Genomic DNA, 23,627 nt, shown 5'->3' on the forward strand with positions numbered 1-23,627 from the left:
ATGTGCGTTAGCAAAATATAACCGAGGTACCCCAACACCCCCAGCCAGAAATGAAAGGAGGAGGCGGCGGCGGCGGCGGCGGCTGGCCCTTTCCTTTACTGTGTATGAAATGCAAAGCGAGCACAAAATAAAATGAAAGGAAGGGGGTTGTGGGTCAAGTACAAGAAAGGGAGTTTATACTCAAGGAATGCCTGGAGAGGGAGAGAAAGAGAGAGAGAGAGAGAGAGAGAGAGAAAGAGAGAAAGAGGGAGGAAGTGGACGTTGAACTCGCAGCAGCCACCAGAGCAACAACGGTGAAGGCGGCGGCGGCAGCAGCAGCAGCGCCTCCTTCCTCGCAGGCTCGGGGCTGAAATCCACAGCCGCCACCGCTGCAGCAGCTCCAGCTCCCTCTCGCCGCGGGATCAGCTGAGCGCGGGGATCACGTGGGCGGCGTGTCGAAGGTCACCGCGCGGCTCACAATGGAGCTGTCGGAGTCTGTGCAGGGCGGGCTGCAGCTCCTGGCCGAGCGCGGCTGCTTCTCCCCCAGAGCCTACGAGGCTCTGCTGCAGGCCGCCTTCGGAGCCTTGCTGGGCGGCCAGGCCGGCCAGGCCGCGCTAGGTAAGTGCTGCTCCGGGAGGAGCTGGAGCCCAGGCGCCGGGGAGGGAAGCTGCAGGGCGGCTCCTGCTGTTGCTGCTGCTGCTGCCGCCGCCGCCTGGGGAACCGGAGAGGGAGAGAGAAGCAGGCCGGCCGGCCGGGCTTGCCTCTGCTTCTCTCCCCGCAGCCTCGGCGCATTGTCAGGGCTGCTTGCTGCCCGCAGCTCCAGCACCAGCCTCGGCCGCTTCCCCTGAAACTCAGGAAGTGCTTTCTGCCTCGCCGAGAAAGGCAGCCGCCCACGTCCTGCAGCCAGTCTCGCTCTTTGTTTCTGTCTGTTATTGTTGCTGCTCTCCTCCATTTCCCGGCGGCTGTCATTTCCTTGCAGAAAACCAGCAACGCTCCTCTCGCTCGCTCCTGGCCTAAAAGCCTCTTTGCCGAGGCAGCTTTGTGCTGGATCTCGGTTCCCCTCCTCCGTCGCGTTGATGTCGGTTTATTTTCACTTCCCTTTCCCCCCCCCTCTCCCCTGGCGAGTTATTTACTGCAGTCCCTGGGATTAGCGGCGTCATTATTATTATTATTATTATTATTATTATTATTATTATTATTTGCAAAGGTCAGGCTTCTAAGCGGGTTGATTTATTTTAGGAAGGCTCCGTGCTGCAACCTCACGATCAAGGCTCTGTGGGCTGTGCATGAATAGTGCTTTCTTTTCACGTCATTGTTCCTTAATGCAGCTCTGAAACTGCATTCCATTATTATGATGATCATTATGAGGATTATTATTATTATTATTATTTTCTCGGCCTGTTTCTGTGCGGGAAACCTTGGATCGGTGACCGGCCGTTGCCTGCTGGCCAAGGGGGATCTGGTTGTTGATGTTGGACCGGCCGCTTTCGCTTAGCCGATGAAGGAAGGCGTTTGTTTGAGCCGCTCTGCTCGCTGCCATGTAGTCGCTCGCCTTCAAAACGCGCGGCCTCCGGTAGGAACTAGCTTGAACTGCAATTGCCGAATAGCAGCTCTGTTTACTCAGACGGGGCTCGGCGAGGAGGAGGAGAAGGAGAAGGAAAAGTTAGAAATGTTGTGGCCAGAAGGGTTTGTAGTTACGGTACTTCTGAAGGGACGCGCGGTATTCGGAGGAGGATAGTCAGAAAGGCATCTGGTTTGGTTGTGTGTATGTTTTGTTTTGTTTTAAACTGACCTTGATTTAGAACTCAACCCTATGAAATGTTTTCTCCATCTCTTCCACGGGCAATTTATAGGGGGGCAGGTGCTCCCCCTCATTGTATGAATGCAACATCCAAAAGCATGGCGATTTTTTATTTGTAGAAATAAATTCTGCCATTTACATTTGTTTTAGAACTCGATGCTTGCCAAGAAATTCCAGTAATGGATTGCATATTGAAACCAAAACAAAAAACGCGGGGAAGGAGGAAAACCAGGACACTGTGTTTAGAAAATGCACTAAATCCGTTTGTTTCTTCTGGATAACGTGCCAAATTCTGAGCCTGATGGGATAATTCCAGAGAAACTTATGCTGGAAACAACTTAGGCCAGGTTTGGGGTCTTGGGAAAAGGCATTTTAAAGGAGAGCTGAGATTGCCCCTTCATTTGTAGTGGCTCCTTATGAATGAGGGAAACCTTATGAATGAGTCAATATCTTTATAGCTGTGCTTTAAGTATTGCCAATATGAAATGTATTATACTTTCCCAACTGTTAAAACTGGGCTATGCTAAGTGTGGCTGCATGGAAAGTTTTTAGTCTCTCTCTGTTTGAAGGAACATTCCTCTGAAGTTATACCATCTTTGAAATTTCATTTATTTTTAGATCATCCAGACTTGGAACATATTGATCCAGCAGTATTAAAATATTGTCATGCAGCAGCTGCAACTTGTATAGTAGAAGCTGGAAAGCAAAAAGCTGACAAATCTGCCATAAGGTACTCCCATTTTAAAGCCCTTCACAGGGTTTGAGGTGTTTTAGCTTGTTTTTTAACACCAGCCATTGCTGTAAATCTTCCTGCTTGAGTTATACTGGCATTTAGGCTAACACATCCTTTTGGTTTCCCTTTTAGTACTTATTTAGAAGACTGTAAGTTTGACAAAGAAAGAATTGAACAATTTTGCACCGAATACCAGGTTTTCAAGCCTATTTTATTATTTTTTTATTCCCATATTCATATTTTATTTGTTCTGTAGAAGATGGCAAACTTTTTTCTCTTCTTTGCAGAAAAATAAAGATACCTTGGAAATCCTATTGGGAAGGTATGTCAAAGGAAGTTATTTTGTTACTTTAAGGTTACAAACTGAAACAAACTTACTAGGGAGTAAGCCCCATTGAATACATCAGAACTATATGGCTAGAGTTTTGCTATTAATTTCAAATGCACCTTTAAAGTTAATATAAGAGGCTGCTGAAATGGGTACAGTGGCGAAAACATAGGCACAAGTTATCAAGTTGAGATAATTTGCACCCTTAACCCACTTTTGAAATACACTATTGATCTATGGAACAGTCACCTTTTTATGCCTGAAATGTGTGCAACAGCTTTTTCATTTAGCATAATATAACCTAATAAGAAAATGATGATTGTGTTCTTCAGTATAGGCAGATGTCCGCTGCATATAACTGATGTTTGTTGGCGTTTGGAATATCAGATCAAGGTAATTTAATAAGGGTACTGCTTTATTCTGGTTTCTTTATCTGCTAAATTCTGATACATTTTTTTCCTCTTCCCTTATTACTTTAGACTAATCAACTTCATAAAAATTATCGCCCTGCTTATCTGATGACCTTAAATGTTGAGGTACTGCACCCATTCTTATGCTTTTCCTCACCATCACTGAATTAAATATTACTTCAGGTTTTGCCAGATGTTAAACTTCTAACATTTGGGATTTTTGTTCCTTTAGAACAGTGACTCAAGATCTCAACCGGACATTAATTTTAGTTGTTCTATGGAGCAATTACAGGTATTTCTTCATATGTTTGTGCGGGTGTGACCATTTCAGGTGTCAGAATGAAATTTTCTATCAGGAATCCACCCAAACTAAAGCTTGCAAAAAGTGTGTTTATTAAACTTGTTACTTTATAATGGTTTGATTATGTACCTCACCAAATTGAGATTTCAGATTAACCCACATAGTAGCTATGATCTTGGAATCACATTTTAAGGGGGTTGTAGGGAACTGTTTCAAATGTAATACCTGAGAGGAAATTCACTTTCTGCAACTATATACTGTGCATTAATATAAAGAGTGCAAATTGCATTGACTTTGGCTAAATTGGGTTTGTGTAAATTGTTCAAGGATGGTAAACTGAGCTCTTTATACAAAGAAGTTCACATTGACTACAGCAAGTACTAAACAAAACCTAACCCAAGCATTAAAAAGTGTAAAATTAGGTAAATATTGAGAAGTTGGGCAAAAGAAAAGGGTTACAGGTTAATCCTGGGAATTATTTTTAAAATAAAAATTAGTTTTACATTCCATATTAAATTGAAATTTTAATCCATTGCAAATAAGTAAATATATTTAGGAATGCAACTTGAAAAGTTGATGAATTAATTTAATTGTTATATTAAACAGTAAGAAAGATAGCGAAGTTGTCTCTGTCTTTTGGTACTTTTTATTTAATTTATTACGGTCATTTATATTCTGCTCTATATTAATCCAAGCACTTTCATTTAATTTTTTTTGTTATTAGCACAACATTTCTGTTAAGAATGTTCAGTATCTACCCTTAACTAAAATATGACAGAAAGGCTGAATGTTTCTTAAAGATATAAAATAGCTGACTTGTAGGCATTCTTCTCAAAGTGTTAGACACCAAGTTTTCCAGATGTAAACTTGATCACCTTTGAAGACAACATTCACAGAACTAACATGTTCAAGTAACCCCACTATGTACAACAAATTACTTCTTTTCTAAAGTTCTTCCTTCATGTTTTAGGATTTAGTTGGGAAACTAAAAGATGCAGCTAAAAGCCTAGAGAGAACAACTCAGCTGTAACTGCAGACCTTGGCAGACTATTGGATCCAAGAAGAAAAAGAAATTGTTTCCTAACAGTTTCATCTTTGAACATTAATATGATTACTCCTTGTTCTTACTTCATTTGATGGGATTTTGATAAAGCATTGGCTGTACTGAAATGGAATGCCTACTTTCTAGCCAATGTTTCAGGTTTTGTATGTTTGTACAGTCAAGACTGTAGCATTTTTAGTATCATGTTGAATGGGAAAATGTTTATTTGTTAGGTAACCAGATAATTGTTTTCTTCTTTTTTCCCTGTCGCATTGTTAAATATCTGCTCCCTGCTCAGTCTTGTCCTGTCTTTAAAAACAAGGCTTTATTTCCCATTTCTAACCTCTAATAAAAACAGAGAGCAAAAGCAATAGAGAGTTGATCTATTTTGTGTGCCACATCTATCAATAATAATGTGTGTTGATTGGGGGACTGGAGGGATGGTTGGGTTCTCCTGAGGTTCCCCTCTATGGAGTCAACATTCCAAGAGTAACCTTCTCACCAGCAAAGATCACTTTGAAGGGCTGTGAGGCTCTGAACCTAAGGAGGCCTTCATTGTCTTTTAATTAAGTAGTCAGTCGTCTTGAGTCTCATTTTGGTGAAGTCACGTTGCAGCTTTTTGAATAAATAAATAAATAAATTGGCGATTCACACGCGAAACGAAACTGTCATCTGTTTTGACCCGGATTTACTTGCTTAAATATTCAGTAGTTTATGTAGATAGACAATAGCTGGAGTGCCCTTAATTGCACCAGTGGGTTTCTTTTCACTTCAATGCAGTTGAATGGCTATAGATGGAATGTGACCAGCATTGTCTCCACAACTTAAAACAAACAAAAAACAACTCCACCCTCGCCCCCATCTTACAACGTGGGCAGAAGCCGCTTTCCCAGTTGGTAATTATACACCCCCCGGCTGGGAAATGGGTAGCGAGACAGCTCTGGTTTACAGCGAGATCCATGATCCGAATTCCCGTTTTTCCTTTCATCTTCTTTGGGCTCTTTATACCATCGTGGAAAGGGCAAGAGGAAACTGCCCACCTGAGAGGGAAAACACCCGTTTGCTACTCTTTGTTGGGGAGTGACAAAGAAATAGACCAGCGTTTTCTGTACCAGCCCCATAAGAACCTGGAGTGTTCAGTTTAAGATAATGAAGCGCCCACCCTGCACTGGAAATCTCAAAATGCAAAACACCCATTTCGCACGTCATGAAAGGTACCTTGGGAAGTGGCAGGGGAGGGAGAGAAACCCACCAATTTAGTCCAAATTTTGCTGCTATAAAAGTGACACTTGTGCTCCCTAATGGGTTAAGTATCCCATGGTGAATTCTCTCCCCCACCCCCGAAATCTTCTGGAGTCCACCTGAAGAGATCCCTCCCCCATAAGTAGAACCACGTCCGCGTTCATGGTGGCAAAGGAACGGATGCAAGGCAGAGAGGCGAAGTGCCGAAGACGCTGCCATCACCTCCCGGCTTAGACTCTTCCATATTTCTTCTTCGGGGGAGGGTCGCACGCGGAAGCGGGTCCTTTTATCTGCCTTCAGCCGGCTTGGAGAGAAGAGAGATTGGTAAACCAAACAAGCATCTTCCCATCCCTTTTGGTTCACACCATTTATCGTTGAGATATTATTACTATTATTACTATTATTATTATTATTATGAGCGCGGGGTGGGGAGGAAGCGAGCTTGCAGTGGGAGGCACCCGATCCGCGACTGAGTGAAGCCCCCCTTTTCCCAGCCTGTTTTACACCCCGATCCTAAACTTCCAAGCTCTGGGTTTGGCACTGGGAAGAGAATCCGCGGGAGGGTCAAGTTCCTCGGTGCTGCGGTTACGCCAGGGTCAGTCTCTCCATCCCTGGTGGAATCTGAGAGCTATTTTGGATTATAATTTATTTATTTAAAAAATGAATAAATGAATGACGCGGGTTACTATTCCCTTCCCATTATAATCACGGCGTGGAGGAGAAGCCCATACGCTCTCTAACCTTCCATCTCCCTGCGTCCTGTAGAGAGGGAGACAAGGTGGCAACATGGCATCAGAAATAACACACACGAACGGGTCAAATTGTGGCGAGGAGGGCGCTGCCCCAGGTATGTCTACCCCATGGCCGAGGGAGACCAGAGCGTGGCTCTTTCATCCCCGGCGTGGCAAGCAGCGCAAGCCACGAACCCGGGCTAGGAGTGTCCCCTCCGACGTCTCCCGGGTGTGCCAGTCTCCGCCCGACCCCCGTCCTTCTCTCTTTGGGAAGTGGGGGGGCGAAGTGGGGGGCGGGCGTTCTCTTCCCAGCTCCTTTTCGATGGCTGCGTTTCTTCTGAACATTTGCCGAGAAAGGGACGGCGTCCAACAGCGTCCAGCCTTAAAGGATCGCCTGTGGAATGGAAGGATCCACACACGCCGCGACCGACCGACCGACTACCTTCGGGGCAATGAGCGCCTTGCGCTGCGTTTTGTTCTCAAGCGACGTTCACTGTTGCGAATAGCGCAAAATTTGTTCCTTCGCCAGAAGCCGTGGCTGAGGCGAGGGGTGCCTATTTTCGAGTTGGTTCCCTGGGGAGCCTCTTCTCCTCCCCCCACTCAGCCACGCACCCACCCGCAGCGCCGGGCTGCCTGCCCCCGGGGCGCGCCATTAGGTGGGCTTCTGCCGCTGCGATCTGTGGAAGGAAATCGTGCGAGCTGCGCGCGAGACAGCGAGGGAAGCGGGGAAAGCGCGGCGAGGAATGCCTGCGAGGCAGCGACAGGGTGGGGGAAGGGAGGCAAAATTGTGGTAGGGAAGGGGTGGGGGGGTGTTCGCGGAAGACATTTGTTGCCTCAATGCGTGAGGTGGCAGAGCTGGTGTGGAGAAGGGAATTGATACGACGAAGAAAGGCGGGAAACGAGACGGCGTGTTCAAGGCCAGGAAGACAGTTCGCCAGTCAAGGGGAAATGGGCGGCTTCGCGGGGCTGGGGGGTCGGGAGCGAGCGCTCTTGTGCTTACACACGTTAAAGAAAATAAGAGGTGAAGGGGCGGGAGGGAAACCTCGTGTATCTGAGGAATCTCAGTTGGGGTTGTGGAGGGAGAAAAGCCCAGGACGAGGGTTGAGGAGTCTGCGATAGTCAGCGAGGGCACTTTGGGTGGGCAGAAGAGGCGCGGGGATGGCGAAGCCAAAGCCGCGTGAGGGGGAACCGAAATAAAGGAAGGAAATCGGGATCGGGTCCTTAGAAGGAAAGGAAGAGAGAGAGAGTGGGGCGTGGAGAAGGGGGGAGGGGGTCAGTTTTCAAACATTTCTGCGGTGTATATAAATCGTGAGACGAGAATGGTAAAAGTGGAAGGCGAAAGGAGGCAAAGACTGGGGGCGCTGGATGGGAAATACCAGGCGGAGGAAACGGGGGTCGCGTGGGGATGCGCAGGGCGGGAAGAGTGTTGGGACGCACCGAGGAGAAGCAGCTCGTCCACAGACGACGCGTGGATCGGATGCCAAGGCGGGAAAATATAAGGAAACGAGGGGCGGAGGTGGAAGCACAGAGACGCAGCTGCGGGTTAGTTCGCCTTGGCCGCACGTTGCACTTCCCACACCCACGATACCTGAAACGCCTTTGCTGCGCAAGTCTCCTGTCGCGTCGCCAAAGGTCTTGCCCACAGCAGCTTGGGAGCGGCAGGGGGCAATTTTGGGCGCGGGCACCCAAAGAAGGCTGAGGGGCAACGACGGCGGAGGATCGCCGCGCCTCGCGCGCGCGGGAGGGAAGCCACCAGACGAGACGCTTCGAGGACAAGGGGACCTTGCTTTGGGCGCCACCCCCAGATATTAAAATGGTGGGCTACGGAGTTGGGGCCACCGTCGTGTGAGGAGGGAGAGGTGGCAGCAGGCGCAAAGAGCGGAGTAGACAGGTTTAGATGAGGGGAATGGACGAAGCCCAAAGGTGGCAAGCTTCAGTTTATTGTGCCCTGGGGCGGGGGGGGGGGAGACACACACACACAAACAAATCTATATTTAAGGAGTAGATAGATGTCGGTCAGAGAAGGAGCAAATATAGAAAAGAAAGAGGCGATAGCGGGGGGAGGGGAAGCAGAGAATAAGAGGTTCGTGTGTCTTGCAGTTAAGCCAGAAGAAAAGAGAGAGAGATTGCGCGTGTGAAGAGACAGGGTGTACAAAATGTGGGGGAACGAGAAGGAACGGGCAAAGCGACTCTACCAGCGTGGAGTGGGTGTGTTCGGGGGAAAGAAATTGAATAATACATTTTGTGTGTGAGAGAGAGAGAAGGGGGGGGGGGAGGTGGAACAGGCGGCAGCGGCGGCTCAGCAGCAGCAGCAGCAGCAGCGTGAGCGCGGTGGAGAAAAGGAGGACTCGGCGAAGTGTGTGTGGAGCGGAGGGAGGCGGAGGACCAGGCGGAGTGCGGGGAGGGGGAGGGGAGGGGAGGGTGGCGCGCGGGGAGGGGGAGGCGGCCGAGCCGCGGGATTGGGTCACAGGGAGGCTGACGGGCTCCGACTACACCGACACTAATTCCCAGGCCACCCTTAAGGAATGAGGAGCCCCACGTGATCCTGGCGGGGCGGGCGAACTCTGAGCCATTTTGGGGACGGTGTCAGTTTCCACTGTGTGCCTTTCAGCGTTGCATTTTCCACCACCAGCAGCAGCAGCCAGCAGCCCCCTCCTCGCCCGCCACTCTCCCTCCTCTCCCCTGGCTCCCTCCACAACTGTGAAATAATCACAATTATTTTTTTTTCCTCGTAAAGGGGAAAAAAAAGGAGGAGGAGAAGGAGGGAGGGAGGAAGAGCCTCCCTCTCCGAGGGGCCGAAAAAAAGAAAGAAAAAGCACAGCAGAGGGGGAAAGAGATTGCGAGGCGAGTGGGTGAAGGGGTGGGGGGGGAGCCGAGGAGGAAAAGAAAGAGCGCAAGAGACAATGGGCTGGCGGAGGAGGAGAGGCAAACCATCCGGATTAGAAAGATTTTGAGATCCCAGCACTGGAGCTGCGCATTCAGAAGGAGGTGGGGAGAGGCAGAGAGAGGAGGCGAGGGAGAGCGAGGGCTGCGGGGGGGGGGGGGAGGCAGAGCCAACTCCTGGGGCGGCGCAGGGATCCGAGGGCGAGGGAGGGGGCTCGGCGGCGGAGAGGAGCCCGGCTGCGGGGGAGCGAGCATGAGCTGAGCTGAGCGCGGCGGCGGCGGCGGCGGCGGCAGCCCTGCGCTCATTGCAATTGACAGCGTCTGCAGTTCATTTCAAGATGGCCGCTTGGCTCACATTCATTTTCTGCTGAGCGACTTTTAACTTTCATTGTCTTTCGGGGCGGTTCGGATCGTCGCCCGCCGGCTCCTTCTCGCGGGTACGTATCCCCGGGCGCGGCTGCCCGCCGGGGGCCGGGGGGCGGCGGGGCCTGGGAGGCGGTTTCGGGGGGCTGCGAAGGGGCGCCAGCCTTGCTAGGTGTCCCCGGGCTCTCGGGGTGGGGAAAGCGCTGACAGGCTGCTCCATCTCCGCGCTGCCTCCGCGCCCGCGCGCCTTCGCCCTCCGCGCAGGGACCCCGGGAGGCGCGGCGGCTGCGGCGGCGGCCCGTGCACTGGCTGGGGCGACGCCCCCCCTCCGGCGGATTTCGGTTCCTTTCCTCCCTCGGCTCGCCGCTAGCCCCTTCCTGGGCACATGGCCCCGCAGGAGGATATTTCTATTTTCAGCCCCTGCTCGCCGATCTCTCTGGGGCTCCTTTGTTTAAATGCAGATTTCGATTGAACGCGGGCGGTGCATGAAACCTGGCGCTGCCTGGGTCCGGGGACGGCGGCTGCCTGGCCAAGAAGCGCCTCGCAGGGGGGTTCAGGAGCCCCGCAGAGCCCCCATCTTATAGGGATGGGTCCCCCCCGAGGGGGCGATCCCGCTGGGGGGCTGGTCGCGCTCAGGAGGGCTCTCCCAGGAATTTTATTAACTTAAGTTTGGCGGACCCCGGTGTGGGACTGGATGGCTCGTAAGATGGCGGTTCTCGCCCAGCTTGCAGCTGGGCGCTTTTTCTCGTGTGTGCGTAAAATGTTAAAGTTTCTGCGCTTTGGGGACGGGAGGGCAAAGCTGGGAAATTAACTTCGGGGGCACAGGGGTTTCTGCGTTAATGCGAGTTTCTCCTGTGCAGACGGAAGAGATTTGGGGAAGCTGAGGTGCTGGGACTTTGCAGGATCTTCCAGCGCGGCTTTCTTATTCTCTAACTGGTTTTCTAGCCCCTTGTCCCGCAGTCCTTCCAAGCTGGGTCAAGGCAAGTTTAGTAGCAACGACTTGCTAGTAGTATGGGAGGTGTGATGGTTTTGCTCCTGGCGCGAGATACCGAGCACACGTCCACCTAACCTAGCTTGGCCTAACCTAGCTTGACAGGAGAGTCCTGGCAAAAAGAGTTCAGGAAATAAGTCGGGGCCATCAAATCCTACGGGTAAAATCCCCCTTTGCCCCCAAACCTGGGAGAGACAGACATGTGGTCAGAACACCTCCATGGCGTTCGTTGAACCTCTAACATTTTTCTTGCCTCCAGAACTCAGGAGCACAAGACGCAGCTAAGTATTGGGGGAGAGTTTGTTTGGAAATGACCCTCCAAGGAGGAGGAACACACTCTGAAAATATAATATGGGGCGGGAGGAGAATGGGATGCGTCCGTATGTGTAAGGGAAGACTTTTGCTGGAAGTTGGCGGATTCTGTGTGTAGCCTCTTAACCTTTAATAAGTTTGGACACCGCGCTGGCTGGGAAGAAACCAGATTTTGTGGTAGCAGGAGACCAGCTGGAGAGTCCCATTTGCTACTTTTAGGAGCTTGGCTCTAAAGGAGGAGGATTTCTGCCACTGAGCACATTAATTTCTTCCCTGGAAGCCGCTTCCCTCCCGCACTTAAAGATGGATTTCAGCCAGATATTGGGAAGAGAGAGCACGGATCTTATTGGCAACACATGCGGGCATACATGCCTTTCAGAATCGGTTTTCAATCGATTGATTGATCGCCATCAGGATTTAGGTCTGTTGCAAGAATTCTAAGGTCTCAAATACATGGCAGGTGAAGGAAGGGCTATATGCCTGTGTGGCTGTTGGTGCAAAGGGTGCATCTCTTCTCCATCGAGGCTTACCTGGTCTTTGGGTCGACTCCGCTCCCTTTTCAGCTGCCGGCGCAGATGCTTTGTGCTCATTCACGGCGTACCGTGAGCCTTCATAACTAGGGCTTGCCCCTGTATTTTGAAGTAACCCGCGCATGGCCTCCAAGCTGGCTGTCATAGCAAGCTTCGCCCTCCCCTTGTTTGCACGGTTGAAGACTTGCCTGGCGAGCGAGAGAGCGCCTGGAATAAAATATATTCGCTCGTGTTAAAGGTCAGCGTTTCTTGACTGTATGCACGCCGATCTTAACATAAGGAGGGGGCGGGGAATGAGAAGTTGAAGCTCCCCTCCTGGAGGAGGAGTTGGCGCGTTTGGGAGTGAAATGCTCTTTATGTTTACGCGCGCAGTGCAAACTGTGTGTGAACAGAAAGGGGGGTGCGTGTGCACACGTGTGTGTTGGCTGGCGTCTTTCACTGTTGTTCTTCGGTTCAGTTTGCTGGTTTTCAGACCCCGGATTTCAGAGATAGCTTCGGCCATGCCCTGGGGAAGAAGGCTAACTTGGGTCATAAATAATATGCGGTTAAGGGAAAGAGCTTCGACCAGGAAAGCTTCACGGCTGTTGGGAGTTTTCTTTCAGTTAGGAAGTCCTTTGTGAAATAAAACATGTTCGTCTCTTCCAAAAGATTAGGTTGCTTCGGTGGGTCTCAGCGTTGGAGAAGAATTGTAAGGCGGCCGATTAAAATAGCCACCTACTTGCGCCAGTTGTGAGATATTTAGGATTTCTTTCATGAATAAAAGGAGGGCAGGAGAGACTGGTTTAGGTCACCTCAAGAAGGAGTCTTCCTCCTGGCTGAGGGCATGGAGGGAAATCGCGGGCAAGAAGCCAAGAGCCGAGATTGGCGAGATCCAAAAACTCCAGGCTGCTCCTTTGTTGGAGAATCTTGGAAAATCCGCACACAATGCATGGGAGCGCCCAGCCTCGCTGCCACCCTCGAGTTTAAGGCCAAGGCTAGCCCTTCTGCCCCGGGCCTTCTTCCCTTTGGGGAATGTGTGTGTGTGTGTAAGAGAAACATTTTCCCCTGGTACAGCGTTTGCTTCCCTCTCCCCAGAGAAGGAGCTGCTTGCTTGCTCAGGTTGTCTCTGCTGCTGCCAGTCCCATCTCCTCCTTCCCCCGAGCAACGCGAGGGCTTTTGCTCTTTCCTTGGCCAAGTTCGGGGGGGATTGCGGGCTCTTTGCAGGGAAGGTTTTCGCCTTGGCTGCGAGGGCGTCTGCTGAGATCAGGGACCTTAACCTGGGCTCCGGGGCGGCCGGTGCCTTTCCCTCCTGCCCGGCTGTCTCTGGAGCCGGTGGCACAGTAAATTGCTCTGGTTCAGCAACCTCTGGAAATGACACTCGGGCCGCTGTGCTGGTCTGGGACGAGGTGCGGATTCAGATGCGCGGCTGGGCTGCCGCCAGCGACGGTGCAACTTGGAGCCCCGTCCCGGCGCAGACACGGCTCGTTGGAGAGGGCAGGAAACCGGAGGCTGAGCTGCTGCCGCTTCCTTGCCCGGACTGAGTCGACGTGGATGGAGGCCCCTGCGAGGAGCTGCCGAAAGGGCCGGGAGGAGCCTCTCTGCTCGGCCTGGCGCACACCCCGGCGCTGGCTCAGGCCGCCCCCGAGGCCTCCCCCTCCAGCGCCGCTCCTGGCCTCCTGCCCGGCCCCTTGGCGGCGGAGGGGAAGGAGAGGAAAGGACCCCTTTCCCGGCCCCCGCCACGCCCCCTGCGCCTTTCCTGAGGCTGCACCCCCCCCTGCGCACACCCGTGTCCTCTTCTGCCCACCCCTCCCCCTCCCCTCCCGGGTGCGGCACACCTAGACCCTCGCAGCTCGCCGCCCTCTCCCGGGCCACCTTCCTGGGCGCACTTTCTCTCTCCCTCTTTGCTTTCTCGCCACCCCCCTCTATTCCCCCCTCCCCTCCCCCTCCTCCTGGTGCTGCGCTCCGGGCGGTGGCAGGATGCCAAGTGTAAGTGTAAGTTGCTATAGCAACCCCCTCCAGAGCGCGGTTCCGAAGGCGCCTCCGTCCCGAGCCTGTTGGGCTGGCGGCAGCGAGGCAAGCGGAGAGAAGAAGCCCAGTTCCGCCGCGGCCCGATCCCCTCCTGCTCCGCCTTGCCCAGCCTCGCCGATGCCCAGCGGCCCTGGTGCCAAGGTGCAAGGAGCAGCCCCCTCCCTCTCCCCCTTCTTCTTTCTTCCTCCTCCTCCTCCGCCCCCTCCCCTCCTCCCCCCTCGCCGGAAATGCCCAGGGCAGCGTCCGCAGCTGCACCGGGATCCGGCGCCTCCTCGTCCTCCTCGCCTCCCCCCCGATCGCGATCCTCAGCTCCGGCAAGCGCCACCGGGGTGCCCGGCTCGCCGCGGGAGAAGGGCCCCGAGAAGCCCCGCACCCGCCGCCGCGCCAGGCCAGGCGGGCAGGTGGGCACTGGGCAGAGCGGCAGCCCCCGCGCGGCGCAGCCCCTTCCCTGCGCCCGGGCCTCCCGCTTTGCATTACAGTTCCTGCCTCGCCAGCTTCCCGCCGCCGCCGCCGCCTTCCGAGTTACATTTCCGAGGTTTCTTCTCCTCCTCGAGGAGGGGCGAGCGGGAGGCCGGGGCTGCCTTGCAAGCCAGGAGGGGTCCGAAGGGGGAGCGGAGCTTGCGTGCGCCTCGGAGACGCTTCCCTCCCGCACTTAAACGGCCCTCCTGTCTGCCTTTCAGAGCTGCAAAAATGCATCGCACCACCCGCATCAAAATCACCGAGCTAAACCCCCACCTCATGTGCGTGCTCTGCGGAGGGTACTTCATCGATGCGACCACCATCATCGAGTGTCTGCACTCCTGTAAGTACCGTCCGGCTTCACACGTGCCCTTAGCCCTCCAGGGACGCAGAAAAAGGCTCTGGGCCAGCGACCGCCCACCCCCGCCAGCCTCTGATCCCTAGCAATAAAGGTCCGCTTCCATTTACGTGCGGTTGCCAGTAGCTCCATAGTCTTGTAAACATGCCCTATATATCTTTAAGGGCTCTTTGCAGCTCCTTCGAGATTTGGCCCCCTGTCCAAATAATGGTTACCTTTGCTTGGTGGCTCCGGGTTTAGAAAAGTCTCGTTACTTCTTTTAATAGCTGGAAACCTCGCCTTGACCGCTGATCAAAATCTTGCCTCTTCTTTTCTCTCTCTCTCTCTATTTTCTTATAGTTTGTAAGACGTGCATCGTGCGCTACTTGGAGACCAGCAAGTATTGCCCTATTTGCGATGTCCAAGTTCACAAAACCAGACCCCTTTTAAATATAAGGTAGGCGAGAGACAACTGAACTGCTGCGTTTCATTTCAGGTGATAAGTTCAGAGGGTAGCGACGCTTGCGCGCTTCTTTGGACTGCCACCTCTTCATCACGTGTTGGGATCTGGCTGGAAGTGTCAGTCTGCAAACTGAAGTTCATGTGTGAAAGTGGAGGTGGCATTTAAGTCCTGTGGCTCCTTGAGTTCCCTCCAAACCCAAACCCCAGCTTCTTATATGTTTGTGGATACTTACTTTATTCTTGCCTTGCCTGACCAAAGTGCAAATTATTGTCAGTTCCAGCTAACTCATCCCCCTCATATATTGTGCTGGTGGAGAAAGGCAAAAGTTTGATTCATTTCAGAAGTCCTCCTTACTTAGCTGCATCACCCTTTGCTGTTTAGGGATGGCATCTCTTGATTAGCTGCATGCATTTATTTTAGACAGTAACACTGTGGCAAGTAGGTTTCCGTAGACGGAATTGTTCCCCACCTAGGCAGATAAGTATCTGGTGTAAAAGACTCCTGTCTAAACCATTTTTAAATGTTGCGGGAATTTGGGCTGACCATTTGAATCTGTTAGAAAATACTCTTTCTTTGCTTTGGAAAGTGAGGTGCAGTTTGGATTTTAATACTGGCACCCTTCTAAATTTGAGCTCCCTGGGATTTTATATTTCAGATCTGATAAAACTCTCCAAGACATTGTCTACAAGTTAGTGCCAGGCCTTTTCAAAAGTAAGTAAGCCCTTCTTATATTAAGTGACCACTGCAAGCACTATCTTGTATGAAAGCCAGAGTATACTAAATGACAAATGTGTGTTCTCACTCAGATGAAATGAAAAGAAGAAGAGACTTTTACGCTGCTCATCCGTCTGCTGATGGTAAAAGCTTCAATATCTTTCTTTTGTAGACATAAAACTGTCCTCTTACTCAAAAGCTTAGGTCGTTAAAACATTTCCCCATCTATTCTTCCCCTAACATTTCAGTGACAAAATGCGGCATAATTAATTTAAAGGTTTTTAATACATGCTACAGAGAGTTATCTCAGTATTTGCAGAAATAATCTTAGCTGTGAGAGAGATTCCCCTCTTGCTGAGGTTTGTTCTCATTCGAATTTAAAGATGTAAATCACTGTGGAAATTTCTGTGCAGCTGCCAATGGCTCTAATGAAGACAGGGGCGAAGTTGCAGATGAAGACAAAAGGATTATAACAGATGATGAGATAATAAGCTTATCCATAGAGTTCTTCGACCAAAATAGGCAAGTTGTGAACACAATAATTTACTTTTATCTGCACATTCTTAGATAGCTCTTCTTTGTTATAATTGTATCACTCTTCTTCCCAGACTGGAACGGAAAGGAAATAAAGAGAAAGAGAAACCCAAAGAGGAGGTAAAATAACTTTTACTTTCTTTGGAATTTAACAGACCCCTTCTTTAGAAAGTAGTTTAGATTATTTGTTTGCCCCAGCTAGATTAATAGTTATTTTTATCCCCCTAAAGAAATTAACACTGCAGGCAGCTATTGTACAGACATTTATTGTTTCTTCTTGGCAACTAAAATTAAAAGGGAACTGATTGATGGTCCAAAAACTTTTGTTTCCTTCTAGTTTTCTTTACCCGAACTTTTTTTTGAGAAGGAAACTTGTCATATATTGTAAATAAACCCTGGAAAATTTGTGTTACTGCATTTTGAATCTCCTTAATTAGCTGTTCTGCATTTTTGTTATTTTAATTTAGCAATTATCTTATAGTTTCCAGCTATGCTTATGTATCTCTACTACATTTACACTGAATTCTTAACTATATGCATTATTTTTTCCCCCTAATCAAACACCCTTACCAGGTGAATGACAAAAGATATTTGCGCTGCCCTGCAGCTATGACTGTAATGCATCTGAGAAAGTTTCTCAGGAGCAAAATGGACATACCCAATACTTTTCAGGTAATTTTTTTATTATTAAAGGGGTGATAGTGGTAGAAGTTCCACTAAAATCTGGGCTCCTGGCATTTAATTTAAATGAATGCTTTTTACTTAAAAATGTATTGCCACAAACTTACTAATCAACACAGTGTACCATGTAAGCTAGTGGTTTGCTTTGGTTTATATACATAAAACAAGCTGTTAATGTAGTCCTCTATTTTCAGAAACTGGAGAATCAGATAAGTATCCCCCAGTGTTTTGCTCTGTGCTGTCAGATCATAGGTTGCTTTGTCCTTGAAAGATCAGAGCCTGCGCAGCATTTTAGACAGTCTTTTTCATGCTAAGGTTGCTCAATAAGCCTTTGCCTAATGGCTTTTGCGTCTGGGTTATAAAAAAAACCCCCAGCAACCCCCAAAACTCTTACATAAAAGACTTGAAGTATTGGCTCCTTAAGGGCCGATCAGCAATCCCACTAAAGCCTAGGACTCAGGAAAGATAAATTCCTCCATCCCAACAAATGTAAGTCTAAGTACCTGGATTTAAATCTTTGGTTTATTTGGGTCAAGGGGCTTAACTCTTACAGTGTCGTTTAAATTTGGAGCCAGGTGGATATTTCTTTGGCGCGCACGTTGATGCCGTCGCTTCCTCCCTACCCATGTAAAACGAAGCTCAATTGCATCTCTCCCCCTAGATCGACGTCATGTATGAAGAGGAGCCCTTGAAGGACTACTACACGCTGATGGATATTGCCTATATTTACACTTGGAGAAGGGTAAATAGTGCAGGGGGGAAGGCTTGGAAGCCCCTGCCTTGAGCGAGGGGGCGGACCGATGGGGAAGAAGCGCCTCTTCTGAGGACGCCCTCCTCTTATTTTATTTTATTTTTCTTGCAGAACGGCCCCCTCCCTTTGAAGTACCGGGTGCGATCAACTTGCAAGAGGATGAAGATCGGCTGCCACCAGCAGGATGGGCTGAACCACAGCGGGGAGCTGGAAAGTGACTCTGGGAGCGAGAAGGCGAGCAGCCCCGCGGGAGGCGGCCCGCCCTCCACCTCCTCCTGCTTGCTCAGCCCCGGCACCCCGGTGCAGTCCCCGCACCCCCAGTTCCCGCACATCTCTAGTACTATGAACGGAACCAGCGGCGGCAGCAACCACCACCCCTCCTTCAGCAACAGAGCCCGGAAAGCCTCCGTCAACGGCTCTTCTGCCACGTCTTCGGGCTGACGCGCCGAGCGCCTCTGGGACTCCAAAATCTCCACCGTTGTCTCTTTTAGACCTGCTCTGTCCTGTCCCGTCTCCTTCTCTCCGTGCCACTCAGCTTTATAGATGCTATCCCCTCGTGTGACTCTCCTCCGAATTGCTTTAAGAAGTGAGAGGGACGATCCGCGAAACCTCCCACACGAACCTTAGATATGGGAACTTTTGGATATTAAAACGAACCTCGGCTGTTGTGAAAACAGGGGGATTTGAGCTTTGAGCGTCTCCTCTGGACCGTGGATTTAGACAGAGGAGAAGGAGGTGTTTCTAAAGGACTAGCAACGCTGTAAACCCGGATAAACTATAGAGGAAAAGGAATGCTTTTTGGTTTTTGCCACATCCTTCGTGGTTTGGATGGGATTCTCTGGAAAATGGATGCATATCAGTAATGGGATCTAGTTTTTTGCTAACCCAGACTAACTTCTACGTTTAAGATCTCCGTTGTTAATCGTTATTTCACTGTTTTGTAAAACTGCAGAAAGCAAGTGGATTTCCCCGCCACCCCACATCTTAATATTCTTCAACAAAACAGGATTGGAGGAAAAAAAACGCATAGAAGAACTATGCATCAATGTAGCCATGTCACTGTGAACAATTTCCTGCTTTATTAGCCAGTTTTATTTTCTTTGATTTTCTCTTTTTTTTAAAAAAAAAAAGTGTTTCACCCATAACTTGCCTACTGCAGCACAGAAAGGATTTAAGAACTGGGGGAAGGAGGGGGCGAGAAAAGAAAAACCACATAACAAGAGAAAAATATACTATTTCACTTTTTACAACCTGTATGCCTGAAGGCGGGTATTGCCGTTTATTTTACTGGCTTGTTTAAAGAAGGAAAAACAAACGAGGGGGGGGGTGGGAACCACATTTTTTGGAGGATAAGAATCAGGTGGCATTTTGCATTTGTGCAAAATTGCCACGTTCTTATTTGACAAAACAGGAAGCAGTATTGTATGATATATTTATAAATATTATAAAGAGAATATTGTGTTTCTCGCACTCTCGACGCGGTGGTTCCGTTTCCCTGGCTAGCTCGGCCCTTGGTGACGCCTCTTCTTGGCTCCTTGCTGACGAAGCAGACACCAGCTTTCCCCCCTAGCGACGCCTGAAGGCTGCGGGGTCGCAGGGAGCAAGCTCAAACCGCGGTTAACCCGGAAGCAATTGGCCATCTCGAAAGGGTTTACGGGCTTTGTCTTGGCTCCAAGTAGTATTTCGTTTCATTTCTTACTTTTTACAGAATGTGATTTACTGTTCCAACGGTGCAGTGGGAAAGGATTCAGGAGAGCAGGAGGCGACGCCAGGAACGCGAGGGCGCATTAACTATTTCATTAAATTTTATTATTTGGTGTGATGGGTTTGTGTTTCCACCCTTAAAATATAAAAAAGCACAGGAAATCACACAAGAAGCCATAAGATATGCGGGAATCTATTTGATTAAGTTGTTCTTTCTTAAGAAATCAGCAAGTTGCTGGATGAAGGCTTTTAGTCTAAATTTGTTTTAATATATATATATCTGTATGTATGTATATGGTACAGTACTAATTTGGTTAAAAATGAACAGGTACTCTGATATTTCCAATAAGCTGCGGGGAATCCCTTCTTCAAGGCGGGCCTCTGAAGGCGTTGCGTTTGGGAAAAGAAGGACTGTTTTAAAAGTTAAGCGTTGTGAAGAGCCCCCAAATACTTTTCAGTTTGTGCTTTGCTTTTGGTCAAACGTTTTGTGTGTGTGTGTGTGCGTGTGTGTGTGTGTGTTCTTCACTCACCAGTTACGCATTCGTGAGGGTGGTTATCCTATATGACTATTGTTTTCATGTTTGTACGGGGAAATTGTAGCTAAACATTTCATTGTCTCCAGTCTGCGAAAGAAGCACAAATTCTATTGCTTTGTCTTGCTTACGGTCATTAAATCATTACTTTTGCATATACCCCGTTGCTACTTCTTGTGACGTTATATAGTCAATGTTTAAGGGTATTATTCACTTTTGTATGTCTCCAAAAAGAGATCCGGAGATCATGTTCACCGGATTTAACACTTAAAGGTTAACATTCAGCTTAACTAAATGAAACTTGCAACCTATGAAGTCTGTGGTCCTGTACACGCGCTTTCCTGGGAGATAGTGCCAAAAATCAATAGAAAGCAAAGGGACTTCCTTCCTTCCTTCCTTCCTTCCTTCCTTCCTTCCTTCCTTCCTTCCTTCCTTCCTTCCTTCCTTCCTGGTAAAAGTAGTTTGGATTGGGTTGTGAGCGATTGTAGTCCTTCAGCTGCTAATGTAAATGTGAGATATATACTTTGAAGTAATGTCTCTTTCAGACTAATTCTTTTTTTCGTGATAGACGTAGTCACAAGCACAAATTCAGTTTTAGGTAGTCGAATAATTTTTTAGTTGGGCAGATCAAACCAATCCAAAAAGAGATTCTAAAAGGGGAAAACGCGTGTTTCCAATGATGATATAAAATGCAGTTTGAGAGAATAGGATCCCTCTCATGAATCAGATCGGGCTTCCAGGGAAAACACATAGACACACACATCCCTGATCCCTTATTGTTTCACAATAAAATATCTTAGAGAGGAAGGTTAGATCTAGATTCATGCACATGAATTAAGTCCCATACAGTCCATAGACTGTATTAGTCGCTTCTGTCAGAATTCCATCTCACTAACAGTGAAAGGAATTAAAGCAGCTGTGTTATAACAAGTCCTTTTCCTGCTTTGGATTAGTTCTGAAAAAATCCTCAACACTGTTTTTCAAAAGAGGAAAAAAGGTAAAAAACACGACTTCAACCAAGTATAAGAAGATGGAATAATTATCGCAAAGGCCAATGTTGAACCCAAAGTTCTGAACTGCCGATAAATCAAACCAAGTTTGCGCAATTTGGTTCCAGTTCAATCACGGCAAACGCTGCTATATTTTGAAACTGAACTGATACTGTATTGGTATTGCTAATTCTGCGAAGATAAGTGTGGGTTGATTGCATCCACCAGACAAGCACGTTTAACTGGGAGCGAGTCCCATTCATTTCAATGAAGCGTGCTTCCATCGCAGTGCTTTGAGAGTCACTGCCTGAACCTGCACTCTCGCCGGGTTACTGGAGTCATGGTGAACATTTTATCTTCCTTTTATACCGTGAGTACACCTTAAGAAAAAGAACACGGTTTTGAAAGGATTTCCAGATGGGTGCCTGTTCGTGGTGGTTGCTGAAACACCGACGAAGAGTCTAAGAGGAAGACTTCAGAGTTTTATTATGACATAATAAGCTATGAACTTTCGTGAAGTAACGTCGGTTTCATCAGAAGCAAGTGGATGACGTGGATTCTGTTCCACACAAGCTCATTGTGGCACAATAAATGTGCTAGCCTTTGAAGTCGTCACAAACCTCTTAGTTGTTCTTCCTTTTAATAATTTTGGAGATGGCTGTAAAAGCAGGTGATTACTGCTGCCTCGCGGATCCTAAGAGCGATCACGCGGAACTCCCTTTGATATTGTAATCCGCCTTGTGATCCTCGGATGAAGGGCGGTATAATAATAAATAATAATAATAATCAATAATAATACAAACACAACAGGATGGGATTAATTTTATTAGTAGCGGTTAGGATCGCGTTACTTTCCATCAAAGTCTATTATTCATCTTGGATTTCCCTAGGTTTTCTCAGGACGCCCCAACACGCAGGTGAAGGGCGAGGGGGGGGACTTGTTTATTTATACCTGGTGAGGTGCAGTATAACTTTACCCTTGTGCAAGACTGCAGTCCTATCCTCACTTACCTCAGAGTAAACCCCATTGAACTCAGTGGGACTTACTTCTGAGCAGACATGCACCTGGTGGCCCTGTAAACCTGTTTATCTGAATACAAACTTCAATGCTGTCTTAAACTGTTGGGAATAATAATAGTTTAAACGGGAATCCAAGAAGCAAAGGGAAATCCCGCTGCGTCTGCTCACTGACTTGCTCTACAAAACGTTTCCAAGCCGAGGGAGCTCTAAAAGCGAACATCGGCTGCGCAGTTCATTGCTGGCTTTCCCAAAACGGAGGGCTGGTTTTACTCTGAGTAAACCTACGAACTGAAGCACAGTAACGCACGTTAGCTTGGAAGGCATCAGTACTGCACAATATTCAGAGAGGGGAAGGAAGCCAATCCCGAACCGTGTGTCTTATCTAAGTGTTTCTGAACATGTGCAGAGTGTATTTCACTTCACTAATGAGTAAAGCCCCACACCTCCGAGTTCAGTGGGGGCCGCAGGCCATACTGCTCAGAACGCAGGACTTGCAGGCCTGGAGTCTCTGCCCTCTTTTTTGAACATTAAGCTTCAACCTTGACTGTTCTGGCGACGTCTTATTTTTTCTCCGTAAAAATAAGATCTGGTCTTTTGAAGATCGGCGTGGTTGTTGCAAGAACTATGAAGACCGCACATTAAACGCGCTTTATAGAATCTGTCCTACGAAATACAAATAGGTTCCCCTTGCGAAAGAGAGTTCTCTTCCTCCGATACTGGGCTGCAAAGTTACAAGGCTATATTAGCACCACCACCCTTCGGATTGGGACTCAGCCGCCGCGCCATCGCACCGGCCAGACTTTTAGCTGGTGTCCCACTTGGACAGTAACGCGGAGCTTTCCCGATAGATCCGGAAAAGCCAGGAGAGAGCTGCTTATTAATCGTCGGACCGGCCGGAGAACTAACGACCCGAGAATGCGCGCAACATTCCCCCTTCCCTCGCGGATGCTTCTGCTTCGTTTTTTTTCTTACGGTGATCCGTGCGGCTGCCCAATCCGACTTCTCCAGATGTTCCCCCACCCCCTCCGTTTACACGCAGGAGATACTCTCCGGCGAGGATTTACAATTCGCTTTAGAAGGTGGATCTGTGCAAGAGATCCTGTATCTGCGATTCTTTATATAGCTCGCCACTGGGATCCTTGAATCTTGTTGATCCACGTATGCGAGTTCTCTCCTTCGTGCGTTATTTGCGTTCCTTCCCCAAATTCCAACCACCACCTCTGAATTCGCTTTCCGCGCGGAAGAATGGAAGAAAGAGCTCACTTCGCTTGTAGTTCCGAGTTCAGCCACCAGCCGAACCCGGGCAGGAATTCGGCTGTCTGGGTCTGATGCCAGCTCCAGGGGAAGCTGAGCTCGGCCACTTAGCTGCTTCTTCCGCCAACCTTGGGACGGTTTCACTCCTTAGGTGTGAGCTTCAAGCGTCTGCTCCGAGAAGACTGCTGATCTCTCTCGTTTGCGCTGTCATTTCGCAACGCAAACTTGCTCCTACACTGGATGCCTTCAGGCTGCTTACCTGGGAGTTAAGCCCTACTTGAATTCGACAGGAGTTACTCCCGAGCTGTTTATTTTATTATTACCTTCTCCCTGTCTCTCTTCAGTTCCCCGCGCGGATTGCCGTCTGAAACGGAGCAGGAGGCGGCTTCAAGCAAGAACTGTGCGTCCTCCCTCCCCATCTCGGGACGCTTCTGGGCGTCCCAGTCGCATCCTCCGACCCCGCTGGACCTTGCGGGGCCAACACTCAGCCGCTATCCTACAGCAAAAGGCTGGGAGGGAGCGCAAAGGGGGGGCG

At 49.2% G+C, this 23,627-nt stretch overlaps 1 protein-coding gene across 1 annotated transcript; it reads left to right on the top strand.

The window, feature by feature from the left end:
- Positions 1 to 332: 332 nt before the first annotated feature.
- On the top strand, positions 333 to 19,988 carry LOC309380851 (uncharacterized protein). Its single transcript, XM_081930946.1, has 20 exons — positions 333 to 597; positions 2,399 to 2,510; positions 2,646 to 2,709; positions 2,801 to 2,835; positions 3,174 to 3,234; positions 3,321 to 3,377; positions 3,484 to 3,543; positions 4,523 to 4,578; positions 10,774 to 10,793; positions 12,721 to 13,109; positions 13,465 to 14,054; positions 14,334 to 14,455; positions 14,810 to 14,906; positions 15,568 to 15,623; positions 15,719 to 15,769; positions 16,040 to 16,148; positions 16,235 to 16,280; positions 16,734 to 16,832; positions 17,503 to 17,583; positions 17,704 to 19,988. The coding sequence occupies exons 1-20, from the start codon at positions 459 to 461 to the stop codon at positions 18,031 to 18,033; spliced, it is 2,574 nt and encodes an 857-aa protein (XP_081787072.1). The 5' UTR covers positions 333 to 458; the 3' UTR covers positions 18,034 to 19,988.
- The last annotated feature ends 3,639 nt before the right edge of the window (positions 19,989 to 23,627 follow it).

This window comes from Podarcis melisellensis, assembly GCF_964234715.1.
Source record: "Podarcis melisellensis genome assembly, chromosome: 12".
NCBI classification, from domain to species: Eukaryota; Metazoa; Chordata; class Lepidosauria; order Squamata; family Lacertidae; genus Podarcis; species Podarcis melisellensis.